Source organism: Macrobrachium rosenbergii, chromosome 21 (assembly GCF_040412425.1).
Source record: "Macrobrachium rosenbergii isolate ZJJX-2024 chromosome 21, ASM4041242v1, whole genome shotgun sequence".
Classification (NCBI taxonomy): Eukaryota; Metazoa; Arthropoda; class Malacostraca; order Decapoda; family Palaemonidae; genus Macrobrachium; species Macrobrachium rosenbergii.
This window is the reverse complement of record NC_089761.1, coordinates 42,574,273-42,589,348: the sequence shown is the minus strand read 5'-3', so window position 1 is coordinate 42,589,348 and position 15,076 is coordinate 42,574,273. Positions and strand designations below refer to the sequence as shown.

Here is a 15,076-nt window from a genome sequence, read left to right as displayed (position 1 = left end):
ATATATATATATATATATATATATGTATGTAAATATTTGTGTGACATTCTTTCATTTTTCTTATTTTATTTTCTCTTGTTACACTTTTATGTTCTCTCTCTCTCTCTCTCTCTCTCTCTCTCTCTCTCTCTCTCTCTCTCTCTCTCTCTCTCTCTCTCTCTCTCTCTCCAGAGAACGGTTCTTCAGAATTAATTTTCCTTTTGACTAACAGTTTTACACACCTCTGATCCAGTCCCATAGATCTCGCTCTGTTCTTCTTCCTCTTTCCTCTCCTCCTTCTGGGTCTCCTCCGTGCAGGTGGGGAGAAGCAATTTGTGATATATTACCTCATTAACCTGTCTAGCTCCTCTCCGCCGTCTCTCTCTCTCTCTCTCTCTTTCCTTTTGTTCCCACTTAACCTTTCGTGCCTTTTATTCATCCTCGAAGTTTATTCTTCTTTCATCTGGTTTTTATGTAATTTCTCCTACTTTCCTTATCATTGTTTGTTGTATTTATGATGATAATATTTATTTATTTATGATAATACTGTTTCACAATTTGTCATTTCACAGACAGTTCAAGTTTCAAAATAACTTTTCTCGGACCACTTATACTGTACATTTCCTATCATGTTCTGGCAGTTGTAAAACTGTACCTATCTGTGTATAGTTTTGGGGAAGCTATTTACCTATAAATCTCATTTTAGTCCCTCGGTTTATTGAAACCAAATATTGTCCTCACATGCTATGACTATTAACTGCATTACAGGTTAAATTTGGACGCTCCTGCCACTTGCTCTTTAAACTATTGAAAACTGAGGGGATTGGGTAACAATGAGAGATGTCTCGGAGGAAGTTGAAAGGAATATATTCTCCAAAGCTGAGAAGTTTGTGAGACACTAAAAAAAAAAAAAAAAAAAAACTATCAGAAGTTTCAACAGTACAATGGCATCAAGAGGTGGGTTGTTTTTTTGGGAGCCGTAAGGGAATCAGTTCTAGCGCCAAATTTAGTTAAAACATCCAGATGCTAGAGGAAAGGTTTGGGTAACGGTGAGCAATGACACAGGTAATGAGGCTGAAAAATTAAGCAACATTAGGATACAAATACCAAATTAGGTTGCACGATTCGCTTTCAGGAACCGGAGACAATGCACGAGAAGAACTTTAAAGTGATAAAATGTTCCCTCCAGCTTAGAGGTCTGGGTGAACTGGCACACAGCGGCAAGGAAGCTTTAAGTAACATTTTGAAAGATTCAAACAAGAGGCTTTATCCATTAATTCTCCTTAAATAAAAAAAAAAAAAAGAGTGAGTGCAAAGGCCAATATGACAGGCAACCAGTAGGATTTATTTATCCATAAGTGAAGAATAGAATGTCGAAGGACGCGATAGACCTGACTCAAGAAATAAGATTACCTACAAAATTCGCTTAGATTAACGCCCGAAACTCTTATCGTCATGACTTTGAAACGGCTTTTTTTTTATGAATTTCAACTTCCTGAATTAGGAATGCAAAGGAAGTTGCAATTTGTACAACTTCCCACGTTGTTCCGGGGCTTTTGTTTTGCAATGCTTCGTTTTATTTTCCCAACCTGAATTTTGTGTCATTTTACATAAGTACACACACACACACACACAAAATATATTGTATATATATATATATATATTATATATATATATATATATATATATATATATATATATATATATATATATATATATATATATATAATTATATATATGTATATATATGTATATATATATGTATATATATATATATATATATATATATATATATATATATATATATATATATATATATATATATATACACACATATATATTAACTTTATCACATACACAATTGTTCTGTGCATTAGTAGAATTACTAAAAGGACCTCATTCAAACTGGATGGTACCTAATGGAGTATTTATTCCATTAGATACCATCCAGTTTGAATGAGGTCCTTTTAGTAATATAATATCGTTCACCTGAATTATTGGTTTATTAATTTTTGTCTGTCGTGTTTGTTCCGTAGCTACCCTCACTTTATCAGTTTTACAGTCTTCCTTCTTCCTTCTTCCTTCTTACCATCAGCATCTTCGATCATCCTCAGAAGCAGGATCGAGCGGCAGAATCGGGAGGCGGTGCGTGCGAAAGGGTAATTATATCCTAATCAGCAAGTCACAAATTAGAGAGGAGACCGCACAACATCTGGTCAGAGAGAGAGAGAGAGAGAGAGAGAGAGAGAGAGAGAGAGAGTCGGTCGGAATTCTCTTCGACCCCGAAACCGTATGTTGCCGATCTACTCTCCGTTCCGCCATCGATATTCCTGCGGCTTAGCTGATTGACAAGATTAAGCCCCACCCACTCCGATGATGTCATCCATTTCCCCTGCGGGGATTGGTCATTATGAAAAGTCACCTCTAGGGGTGGATCCCGATTGGTCCGTATCACTGTTGTTTTCGCTCTGTCGCATAACGATCGAATTTGATCTTTGTCCCTTGGAGGTGAACAAGGAATACCAAGGGTAAATTTAGATTAGTCTCTCTCTCTCTCTCTCTCTCTCTCTCTGTTAAACCACTTGAACCTCCAGATTTATTCACTAAACAGAATAATGAAACCGTCATTATCAGCTCCATCAATGATCTTAGTTACACCACGGCTTTATATGAATTATAGGCGCATGGAAGAACTAAGACATTGCATTTTCGCCCTTGTTACTTCACTTCAGTAGAACCATTTTTCCATGATTTGCAGTCAGTCTCCTCTTCTCCTCCATAGCCATTAGGACTGTTGTCTCTATTGCGGAATGTTTTAAGGGTTATTTTTGAAGTCTTTTTCTCCTCAGTCGAGAGGTACTACTTACCCGTTTGTAAACAAACTTCATTTACAGTTGTACAATACATTTGTTGCTGTAAATCATTTCTATTTACTCTTCTTAAGCGTGCTTTACTTAGTAATGACCGAGGATAACAAAATTGATTTATTTAATTTTATTATTGATTTCCATTCAGTCAATCATCGTATAACGAAATAATCACTGCTAATAAATTATTATTCTTTTATTACCTCCATGAGGGCGATTACGCTTTTAGATCGGTTTGTCTGTCTGTCTGTCTCTTAGCAGGATTACATGAAAACGAATAAAACTCTTTTTTACGATTTTTTTCAGTGGTGTGTTTTCGAGGCTGGAGTTTTTTTTCCGCTCTTCGAATATTTTAATGCCATTAAATTTTCAGGAAATTGCTATTGAATTTTAAGGAAAGTGGTAGCTTCGTGATGCCTGTGAAAGAAAATGTATGTGACGAAGTCATTTATGTTTTCACGTCTTTTATTTAATTGCGTTGGGAGTTGTTTTCGACCTTTCATTTCCCGTTTTGATTTTATTATGAGAATGCAGTCACATGAAACAGGATGAAATGGCCATTAACTTATTAATTAACCAATCTTTCACAGAACAGACTTTCTATATGTGAAACCGAAAAAGCAGAGGAGAAAAGACTTTATGATTAAATTCAATTAAAATACTTGAAACTGTGGACACCAAAATTAACAACCCTTTTGCAAAGAAGTTACTCTGCTCTTAAGTTTTTTACGGTTTTCCACCTTTTCTCTTAAATTTTTTTGTTTTTACTTTTGTAAAATTCGCAGAGATGAAACACAAGGGATATTTTAGATGTATAAACTGTAAGGATGTATCCACAGTAGGTATATAAATATTTTCACGTAAACATTTTTCGATTGATGAATGAAACAGATGAAAACATTTTGTCCCCCATTTAGTGGCTTTGCATGAGCCAAATATTTTTGTATGGAATTCTTTTGTCTGGGGAATAATGGGCCTTGCCTCCGGCTCTTGAATATTTTCTTATTGTGTTTTTTATTTATTTTTATGTTTATGGAAAATTGATTGATAATTTTCTCTTGCGCAACATAATTGCCTACTAGGTATATAGATTTCATGTTCAACCTGAATCTTGGATTCACTATTTTAAATTCTAGGAGCAGCGGTTAACAGATGTCTGGAATGCATTGTGAAGATTTAATTTATAGTCTAATAAAAAAAAATTCATTTTCTAAAATTATGACCTTAAACATTCAGAATCAATTTTGACACTGAAAATGTCACTATTGTAATTTAGGAACTTTTTGGGTACTTCTCAAAATAGGCAGAAATCTCAATTTATGCATTCCATTAAACAGACTCAAAATAGGCATTCCATTAAACAGACTTCATTTTCACATAAAGCTAAGTATACCTTAGTTTAACCAGACCACTGAGCTGATTAACAGCACTCCTAAGGCTGGCCCGAAGGATTAGACTCATTTTACGTGGCTAAGAACCAATTGGTTACCTAGCAACGGGACCTACAGCTTATTGTGGAATCCGAACCACATTAGTGAGAAATGAATTTCCATCACCAGAAATAAATTCCTCTGATTCTTCATTGGCCGGTCGGAGAATCGAACGCGGGCCTAGGAGAGTGCTAGCCGAGTACGATATCGACCCATCCAATGAGGAACTCATTTTCACATGAGCTCCCTTGACCATCTATGGGGGCCTGGCACGGGACTTTTAACTTGTAGCAGTCCAACTACACCCAGAGACTTCAAGCAAAACATAGGAGATACGTGTAAATAGCTATGGGAAATGAGGGGGCAGAGAAGTAATCTGGGTGAGAGAGTATTTCTGAGAGCAACAAGTACCGGTTGCTCTGAATATACTCATACGTATGTTTACAAACTCGTTCACTTATACGCCAATGTCTTCTTTCTGCATTCTTTGAAAGTCAGTATTTTTTTTTTTTTTTTTTTTTTTGCTAATTTACCTTGCCCAATTACTGTTTATGTGGCCGCTTCCTAATATATTTATTTGTTTATTGATTAACACTGAGTTATGGTTCTTGATAACTTTTTTTCGCTCTTTTAATAGACTTTGAACTGCGGTCATTTGATGACAACTTTTTTTTTCTTTTTCAGTGTATGTATTTTGCCACAATTCTGCAGTAACTTTTGTCCCTTGCTATTTTATTAGCCGTGCTTATCTTTGAATTCGTTACTAGTAAGCCAGAATAATATTCATAACACAATAATGTTTATACATGACCAATGCAAAAATAAAAATAGGGTTAATGAAACAGGGATTTTGGCAACTACGTGACAGGAAACTTTAAGAAAAAAAAAGATATTAAATTCTTGTTATTCCCGTGACGTAATTCTCACTCTGACCCTGACGATGTACTGCGGTTTATTTTTTAATGAAAGAAAAAAAGAAAGAAAACAACACTATACATATATTGGAACGGAGGTACATTGCTTTTGGAGTCACTGTGAAACATAGCTTTGTAGTCTGGTCCTATCCGTCTGGGAGACGATAGATTGACGTTAACTGCAGGCGTTGTTGTTTTATGTAATCTATGAAAATATACCGCGAATTTTTCGGTAGAAATTGTTTAATTTATCACAAAAAGCAGGACGGGTTTTTATCATAAGGTCTCTAAGAAATGATCGCATGACGAAATACTCGAAATTATAATAAAAATGGTTTATACTTTTATAGAAATGGTAAATTTAGGTAGCTGGCAAGACAGATTTTTTATTATATGTAACGGTTGGATGAAAGACATGATCTTATAAGTTATTGTACCCAAACAGTAAATGTCACTGAAGGGAACGTGTGAAATAAGATTGCGAAAGGTAAAATTAATCATATCTACTAATGATGTTCTCGTTAATCTAGAAAAGAGCGTTAATTGTAGATGAGATTTAGCCTTACATATTTTGTACTTTATCTTTTACTTATTCATTATATATTTACACAGTTGTAATTCACTGAAGATGTAAATTCTGTATTGAGAGCACTACGTTTTAAAATCAACGATGCGGTCTAGGTTTGTAATAAAATTTGAAGCTAATCAGATCAGTTCAAGTCTAGTAATTAAAAACTAAGTTAATCAGTCACAGATTATTCTAATGATTCTTACAGATCCTTATTCGTTCAGTTACCCAGTGACAGATTCTTACAATAAAAACACTTGTCATCCAGACATGGCCAGGAATATTAATTGTTATTGATAGTGTCTTTTTGCCACTTTTTAGTGATTCAAAAGTAACTCTTGCCAGAGTCGTCAATATTGATTGGACTAATCAGAAAATAAACAATAATCATTAAATGTAATCGTTACATTTGAGTTTATGTATTACCTGATTATTTAGTTAAAACATGTTATGAAAGATGTCGATATTTTTCACGAATTATATATTTGTAATTTTTAAATTTCTAAATTTGGGTTTGATAGTCCTAGCAAGGAAAAGCTTTTAATGAATTCAAAGTCAGTTCTGACATTTCGAATGATTTAAGATCATTTTTGACATTTCCAAAAGAAATTTTCATTTTCATTATTCGAAGAAATACATTCTGCTGCATATCGCCAATTCGCGCCTCTCAAGACGTTCAGGACCAGACTGCAAAAAGGAGTAATAAATAGTGGTAGTGTTGAGCACCTTACAGAAAATGATAAGACCGAACATTTTTGTGGTTCGAGAAAAAATAGGACACATATGACAGGATCAGGTGATGATAAAGGTCAGCAGATGTTCTAAGGTCACGGGTTAAAACTCGATTCAGGTCATAGTGACAACAGCTCTCCACTTCCTTCCGCTGGAGAGAAGCATCAACGCAGTAGTATTACTCTCGCGCAGTAAAAACTTACTTTGTATAACTTGTATGTACATCTTTTTACACTGTACATCATGTATACACACTATTTACACTTTAGGACGAGTGACGACGACGACGACGACGGCGGCGGCGGCGGCGGTGGCGGCGGGGGCGGGTGTTGTACAGCGATGACTCTACCCTCCCTTCGCGCGAACCCAGGCTCTCCCCCGTGCAGCCCACAGGGGAGAAAGAGAGAGAGAGAGAGAGAGAGAATGACTCTCAGGGCGTGTTTCTCTTGGCTTTCACTTCAAAGCACAGTTAAGTCTCTGCAGGAGGCAATGTCTTTTTTTTTTTTTTCCTCCTCTCGAAGCAGAGAGGCTTCCTCGTTATTCGGTTTTGTACAGAGAGGAGTTATGCTATCTAAAGGACGTGGGTGGATGGGTTGCGGGAGGGTGCGTCAAGGCCGCCCACTGCTAGTACGCCGTCGAAGTGGGCGGCAAGACGTGAGTCAAGCCGCCCACGGGGCTGTGTTCGTTGCTGGGAGGAGTGGGCATGCCGGCTGCGCTTTGGCAGACATACCATTCACTGAGGTTCACCGAATGCCCACCGCCGCCTCCGCCGCCCCCACCACCACCGCCTCCCCCTCCTCCTCCTCCTCCGCCGCCTCCCGTGCCTCCTCCGGCGCCGTTCCCCGCCCCTGGGCCATTCGTGACCTGGCCGTGGGTGGGACCGGTGACCAGCGACGTCTGGCCGGTGTTCGAGGAGGAGACGAGAGAGGACGAGGTAGAGGTGCCGTTGGTGGTGGTCGAGTCGTCGCTCTCGTAGCCGGATCCTGACGGAGGCGGGGACTTGCCGTGGACCTTCATGTGTTTCCTGAGGGAGGAGGGATGGGTGTAGGACTTGTCGCAGCCGCGCACTTTGCAGTTGTAAGGCTTGTCGGAGGTGTGGACGTGTGAGTGTTTCTTGCGGTCGGAGGAGTTGGCGAATCTGCGGTCGCAGCCTTCGTACTCGCACTTGAAGGGCTTCTCGCCTGCAAGGGAAATCGGAACGTTAGTTCGTCCTAAACGTTGGTTAGGTCGTGGCAGTCATGAGATAATTCGTCCTTAATCTGACGAACTGGCGTAAGTCATTCCAACAAAATTTCCACAAGCTTTGAGCTAATTAGAAACTGAATGATAACAAAATCTTTGAAGCCAATTTTCTCAGAATGAGGGGAAAAATGGCGGATCTTTCCTAGATAGTGGCCCCCAAGGGTTTTCGGGGGTCGTTATCTTTGATTAATATTTCTTGGGGGTCATTATCTTTATGATATTTACAGTCTTTTGTTTATGTTTTTAGGGTAATCCCCAACGGGCTTGTACTAAACACGCCGCAAAGGTGGATACATACCGGGTTAAAACCCGTAGAGGTCACTATCTAGGAAAGATTTTCTGAGAAAATAGGCTTCAAAGGTTTTGATATCATTCAGAGCTTCTAATTAGCTCAACTCATGTGGAAATTTTATTGGAAAATCTGACAATGAAGACAGCTGAAATTTTATGTTATAAAGTGTGAAAAAGTGAAAAACTGAGACACTTTGCCTGGAAAACTCAAAAACGTAAAAAAAAAAAAAAAAAAATGGGATACGCCAGTTTGTCAAAACAGGGACGAATTATTAGGCATAGATGAATGGACATGAATGAATTAATGAGCTTACATGAATGAATAAACACCAACTCTCATAAATATGTGGAACATTTCATATACATTCAGAATTTGTTGAGGATCATACACTATCATAAGAGATCGATAAAATAATAAATTGCTCATAAAATATGCTGTGGGAAAATGTAAGGATTGAAACAGTTTGTTTCAATGATTTACATGGCATTGCCGGTTGAAATTTACAAAATTTACAAACGAATTTAACTGCCTTGATAAAAGGATGAATAAATTTTGCTTTTTGCAATTCCACCATATCTAATTCATAGTAATTTTTACTTATGCCAAGATTGAAGTATAGAGTAATTCAGTTACAGGGAACTTTCACTGTTTTTTTAATCAAATTTGTGTCAAGAATTCATAAATAAATATATATATATATATATATATATATATATATATATATATATATATATATATATATATATATATATATATATGTGTGTGTGTGTGTGTGTATATAATGCTTACATGGGTGTGATTTTTAAACTTAAAATAGGGTATCTTCGTGACTAGATGCTCACAAAGGAACACACACACAAAAGTTACAGACGCCATTTTCTCGATTCTCTTTCATTTCGAGTAATAACTCGAACAGCGGCCCCCCCCTCTCCAACCCCAACCCCCTTCCCCCAAGGCATATCAGCATGGCGGCATGAGACACACTTGTTCCCCGGTGACAACTGCGCGTGATATATATCTATGATTTATATCGACTTGTGTTTGCATAAATCTCGGGGGCTCCAAGTAGTGCATCTTGCGTAGCAGTGTTCCTATAAATCGTCCGTATAACTCTCCCTCTCTCTTTCTCTTTCTCTATCTCTCAGTTTCTCTCTATCTGTCATTATTCGTCCATCATAAATAAGAATGATTTACTTCCGTCAATACAAGGGCTCTGGGTGAATGGCGTCCTGGGAGGAGACAACGATTGTTTGTTTATTCACTATTTGGCTTTCGGATGTTTTTCTTCCTATTCTCTCTCTCTCTCTCTCTCTCTCTCTCTCTCTCTCTCTCTCTCTCTCTCTCTCTCTCTCTCTCTCTCTCTCTCTTTCAATTTGTCTTGAGGTAGAATTTTTTTGCGAGTATAATCTTGTTTTAAACATTATTATTTATGGCATTTCTCTCTCTCTCTCTCTCTCTCTCTCTCTCTCTCTCTCTCTCTCTGTGATGTGTGTGTGTCTTTGCATTGCGATTTGTCTTCTGTAGAAATTTCTTTATATATAATCGTGCTTTCATCATGTGTGATTCTCTCTCTATATCTATCTCTCTCTCTCTCTCTATATATCTCTATATATATATATATATATATATATATATATATATACTATACATATAGGCTACATATATTAAAAAAAATTTTTCATACCATACAGTGTATCCTGTCCCTCTCCCTAACTTCCTCCATATCCCAACCATTCCTTTCCTTTCCTCTTCCTATTCCATCCCTCCCTCTTAATGCAGGCACAATGGGCGAGACAAAGCCTCATGAATGAGTGAACGGCTATAATAGCCGTCATGATTCTAAGAGGTAATGAATGACGATGGATGAATAACACCACGTCATGTGTGATACAGCCAAGTATAACATTACACCAGCCAGGGCAGACCCTCAGAGAGTTTGCGTTTGGTGGTGGGTGAGGACGTGTATGTGTGTGTGTGCAGTGTATATGTGTTTGTGAGTGACGTGTGTATGTATACAATTGTATATGTGTTTGTGAGAGCGTGTGTATGAATGGTTGTGCTTGATTGTATGGAGTTGTGTGTGTGTGACTACCATAGATCTTTTAACGAGGAATATTCACATACACACACTAGTATATATATATATATATATATATATATATATATATATATATATATATATATATATATATATATATATATATAGTATATATATAAATATATATATATATATATATATATATATATATATATATATAATAGCTATTAATCATACTAAAACATATATTATGTGTATATATATATATATATATATATATATATATATATATATATATATATATATATATTAATCATACATATTATATATACACATATATCATATATATATATATATATATATATATATAATCATACTAAACCAGCGCCTCTTTTTAAGAATTTTAAACTAATCTCTCTCTCTCTCTCTCTCTCTCTCTCTCTCTCTCTCTCTCTCTCTCTCTCTCTCTCTCTCTCTCTCTCTATCATTTACAAAGTCTTGGCGATTCAGAAGTGTCTCAAAAGTAGCCACTTGGTTCTTGAAGGTGGCTTGACAGTAGAAGGCCGAATGAACTGTGCTTTTATAAGTATATAGAATTTTTCAAATATTTCAATAATTTTAAGAGGTATCTATTCATAACGTTATCTGTATTTTTAAAAGGAGAATGCGATTTTTAAACAATTAATCTTTTAAGTCTATGGCACAATTGACTATAGCAAATGTTTTAATATCCATTTAATTATCGCTGGCGATGCTAGATGCTTATATTTACATTTTACCTCTCTCTCTCTCTCTCTCTCTCTCTCTCTCTCTCTCTCTCTCTCTCTCTCTCTCTCTCTCTCTCTCTCTCTCTCCAGCAGTAACCATAATCCACAGGAACTCGGGTCCCTTAACCAGAGGGTTCCTCGAGGGGGGGGATTCACTACCATAGATCTTTTAACGAGGAATATTCATTCTCAAAAATAAAAAGACACTGAAATCATACACACACTCACTAGTATATATATATATATATATATATATATATATATATATATATATATATATATATATATATATATATATATAGATATATATATACATTCTGTTGGAGATATACGCTCATGTACTTGATATTCCATACATACATATACGAAAAACTATAGACGTGTGTAGTTGCATATTGATAATTATATACACGGCTGTAGATACTTTGTATAAAAAGGTATATTTAGTGCAAAAATATTTTATGGCTTTATATATTATATATATACATATATTTATATTTTTATATTTACATGGTATGTTTTAAATGCAAAACAAATAACCTTGAAAAATATAGCATTACGCACAGGGTAAAGTGTTAGCAATAAATTTCATCATTATGAGTCAAAGTAAGACAAGTGCCAAGATATTAAAAATCAAAAAGTTGCAGCCAAACTTGACAGAATTCTGTTAAAAGCGTAGACCAAATACCCTGTTTAAAAGTGTTTTCTAATAAGTTATCTAGGCAGATATTACAATTTTCTTATCTTTCTCATCCGGTATATGTAATAAGTAAAAGCAAGAAATAAATAAATTCAATAAATAAATAAACTGTAACAATGCACGCCGCAGTTTCTCTCGATCTGAGATGACAATGCACAAAAGCCTTCGCTTCAGCGCCGACTCATATATCTCCATTACTCTCTCATCCAAAGTATTTTAAACGCCCTTAAGACGCGATACAGATTTATGTATTATCAAGCGTCATCCCCTCGCCGTTGCAGAAAGGCCGAGTCCCCAGCGAGCGAGTTTGCTTTGAGGATAATCATTATTTTCCGTCTCACCTGCCACAATGGAATCCGAACAAAACTCGCCTCAAAAGAATTAAAAGGAGGTGGTGGGGTGATGGGTGGGGTTGTGGGTAGGGTAGAGCCTCTCCCCGCCCGGCTCGGGTAGGGGTGGGGGGAGAAGTGATAGTTGACGTAAGCAATTCAGTTCTCGACTCGGCCGGTCGGAAGCAGACCCCATTATAGGTAAGGGTCTATTTTGCCCTCTTGGGTCTAAGGACCAGCAGAAGAGGACTATTGGAGAGCGGCTGAATGAGAGGAAAGGAAAGGAAGAGGAGGAGGAGGAGGAGGAGGAACGACAACACAAGAGAGGAAAAAGAAAGGTGAATGATGAAAGGGATGAATAGGAGGTGAATCGACATAACCCAACGTTTGCGCGAGGTCGAAACGTTTGAAGCGGATTCGAAACGTTATGGGAAACGATTTCTGCTTCTTAATCAGGATCTTTTATATTTATATATATATATATATATATATATATATATATATATATATATATATATATATATATATATATATATATATATATATATATATATATATATATATATATATATTGGACTGTAGGTACGTTCTTTGTCTTTTTACCGGAGACAGTTCAAATTTCATTTATTGGCTGACTTGTATGTAAATTGAGCCGGCACGCTGTGTGCATATGTTATATGACCCATGCGAACTTTTGAAGCAGGAATGCGAACGCGCCGTAAGACGTACTTATGAGTGTTTACAAAGGGCACGCGTCCCTGTTTGTTCAAGGAGCAGGACACCAACAACGAGAGAGAGAGAGAGAGAGAGAGAGAGAGAGAGGTGGGGTGGAACACGCTTTACTAATATTTCTGTAATGACACTGTTTAACCTTTTAAAACTTCAGATTTTTATTTATTTATTAAATTTACCATATAAGGATGAAGTGACCAGGTATTTATTAAATGGACTCTGGATATTCTTTAACGAAAAAATTTCTCTCCTATAAAGTACATTTATTTTCATCTATAATTATTAACAATCATCGGATAAAGAAAGGGGCAAACTCCCCCCCACGAGCCCCCGTCTTCACCCGAACCGTAGCTGGGCCACCCTAAATATGCTTACATGAATATTAACCACCCATTTTGAAAACCAAGGACTGTACCCTCGCAACAAGGAACCTGGGATGGAAACTCGTCCATCACGAACCCTAATCAGCACATTTAACAGCGAGAGGAGCTGCTGCGTAAGTAACAGCGGCAAACTAGAAAAATCAAGATGCCTGAGCATGATCACAGCAGCCACAGCAATAGCAGCAGCCGCTAGGTAACCTGCGTCGGAATCTGTCTAAACGTAGCCAGCGATGCGTGTCGTCATAACGCATGCATCCAGGACCCAGCTCATGCTCGCATCCACAAGGTGTTAATTCAACAGGAGATGTAGCAGCAGATTTCGCGCTTCCAGAAAGAAGAAGGCCCTTCTCGCCGATCTGGGGGAAGGACCGGGTATCATACAGTGAATACAGAAGAAGCAGCCTCGCAGGAATTCGCCGGACCGTGAGGTTAATTGCATGCGTTTACAGGATGCGCGCTTGCTGGCTGCGTGGCGTATCAAAGGACTCAAGAGTAAATTGAGACGTTGGCTGGAATGCCGTTGGAAGATGGTGATGGTGTTGTTGTTGCGTCGTACGTGTTGTCATTGTTACCATTAACAGCGTCCTGTGCGTCATGGATTTTGTACTAGCATTTTTTGTAATTGTTCCTGGTGCCATAGCCTACTGTACCTCCTACACCCAGCGTAAAAGAAATAAATAAATAAAAGGAAGAGATTATCCTTATGGTATCAACCTCTCCATGGGTAAAATTATATGGGATATAAGTGTGTATTTATATTTGCGTATCTATCTATCTATCTATCTATATATATAGATAGATAGATAAACGGATAGACAGATACACATACTTGTACATACTATATAAATATATAAATATGTATATATTTATATATGTGTATATTATATATATATATATATATATATATATATATATATATATATATATATATATATATATATATATATATATATATATATATATATATATTAACTTAATCACATATACAATTGTTCTGTGCATTAGTAGAATTACTAAAGGACCTCATTCAAACTGGATGGTATCTAATAGAGTATACTCCATTAGATACCATCCAGTTTGAATGAGGTCCTTTAGTAACACACACACACACACATATATATATATATACACACATATAGTGTGTGTGAATGTGTACAAAGACATTTTATTTACTATATACTTCGTTACTGAGGTGAAGACACTTCTGTTTGGTCATACGCTGTAGAGAGAGCGAGAGGCGCATTTCCCAATTGTTATACCAAGGAATACATTATACTCCCGAGTGTTGTCATGCAAGCAGAATGGGCAATAAACAAAGGTTAGCTTAATATTGCTTCAAGTTAGTCAATATCGCCATTGTAAATGAGGTTTGTGCGCTCATATATGTGGACGTTCAACGAAACTCTGTTTTGAAAGAATTGATATCAAAGGAATTAATGTTGTTTATGTTTGCACAAATTATGAAAGTGTCGGAATAGGTATTCCAGAGGGAATAAATATTTATCTTTTTTTTCAGTATATCTTTAAGAGAAGAATTTCACAAGTAAATTGCAAACCGTAAAAATGATTCGCGTCAGTATCTTGAGGTTTGCGGTGCATTAAAATATAACGTAGGCTTTTTACTTTATATCCGTTATAAAAACCAATATATTTACATAACACTAGAGATTTCTACTTAGTGTTACATCTTGGATAACGCACGCTTCCGTTCTATTATTATTATTATTATATATTATTATTATTATTATTATCATTAAAAAGAAAAGTAAAGAAAGTGATATATAAACTATATATATATATATATATATATATATATATATATATATATATATATATATATATATATATATATATATATATATATATACATATACATATATATATATATAAAAAAATATGTCTGAATCTACATCTTCTTTTAATCAGTAAAATGTCGTTTTAAATAGACACTAATTTCTACCTAATCTTGTTGACAGTTCAATCTCTTTTTCGTATATGTATGTATGGAATATCATACAACGAAAACCCGGGACTAAGTGATACCAACTTAACGATTCCAAACCAATGCACGGAATAAAAGAAACGCAGCTGAATAAACTTGTC

At 36.3% G+C, this 15,076-nt stretch overlaps 1 protein-coding gene and 1 long non-coding RNA gene across 3 annotated transcripts in view; one reads left to right on the top strand and one right to left on the bottom strand.

Moving 5' to 3' along the window:
• Positions 1 to 15,076, top strand: part of LOC136850011 (uncharacterized) — a 330,286-nt gene that overhangs the window by 52,398 nt on the left and 262,812 nt on the right. The window lies entirely within an intron of this gene.
• LOC136850010 (zinc finger protein ZIC 4-like) overlaps positions 5,223 to 15,076 on the bottom strand; it is a 57,220-nt gene continuing 47,366 nt past the window's right edge. Inside the window, exon 2 of the mRNA XM_067123560.1 lies at positions 5,223 to 7,671. Coding sequence (XP_066979661.1) covers positions 7,115 to 7,671 — 557 coding nt within the window. The 3' untranslated portion in view covers positions 5,223 to 7,114. The remainder of the gene's footprint in view (positions 7,672 to 15,076) is intronic.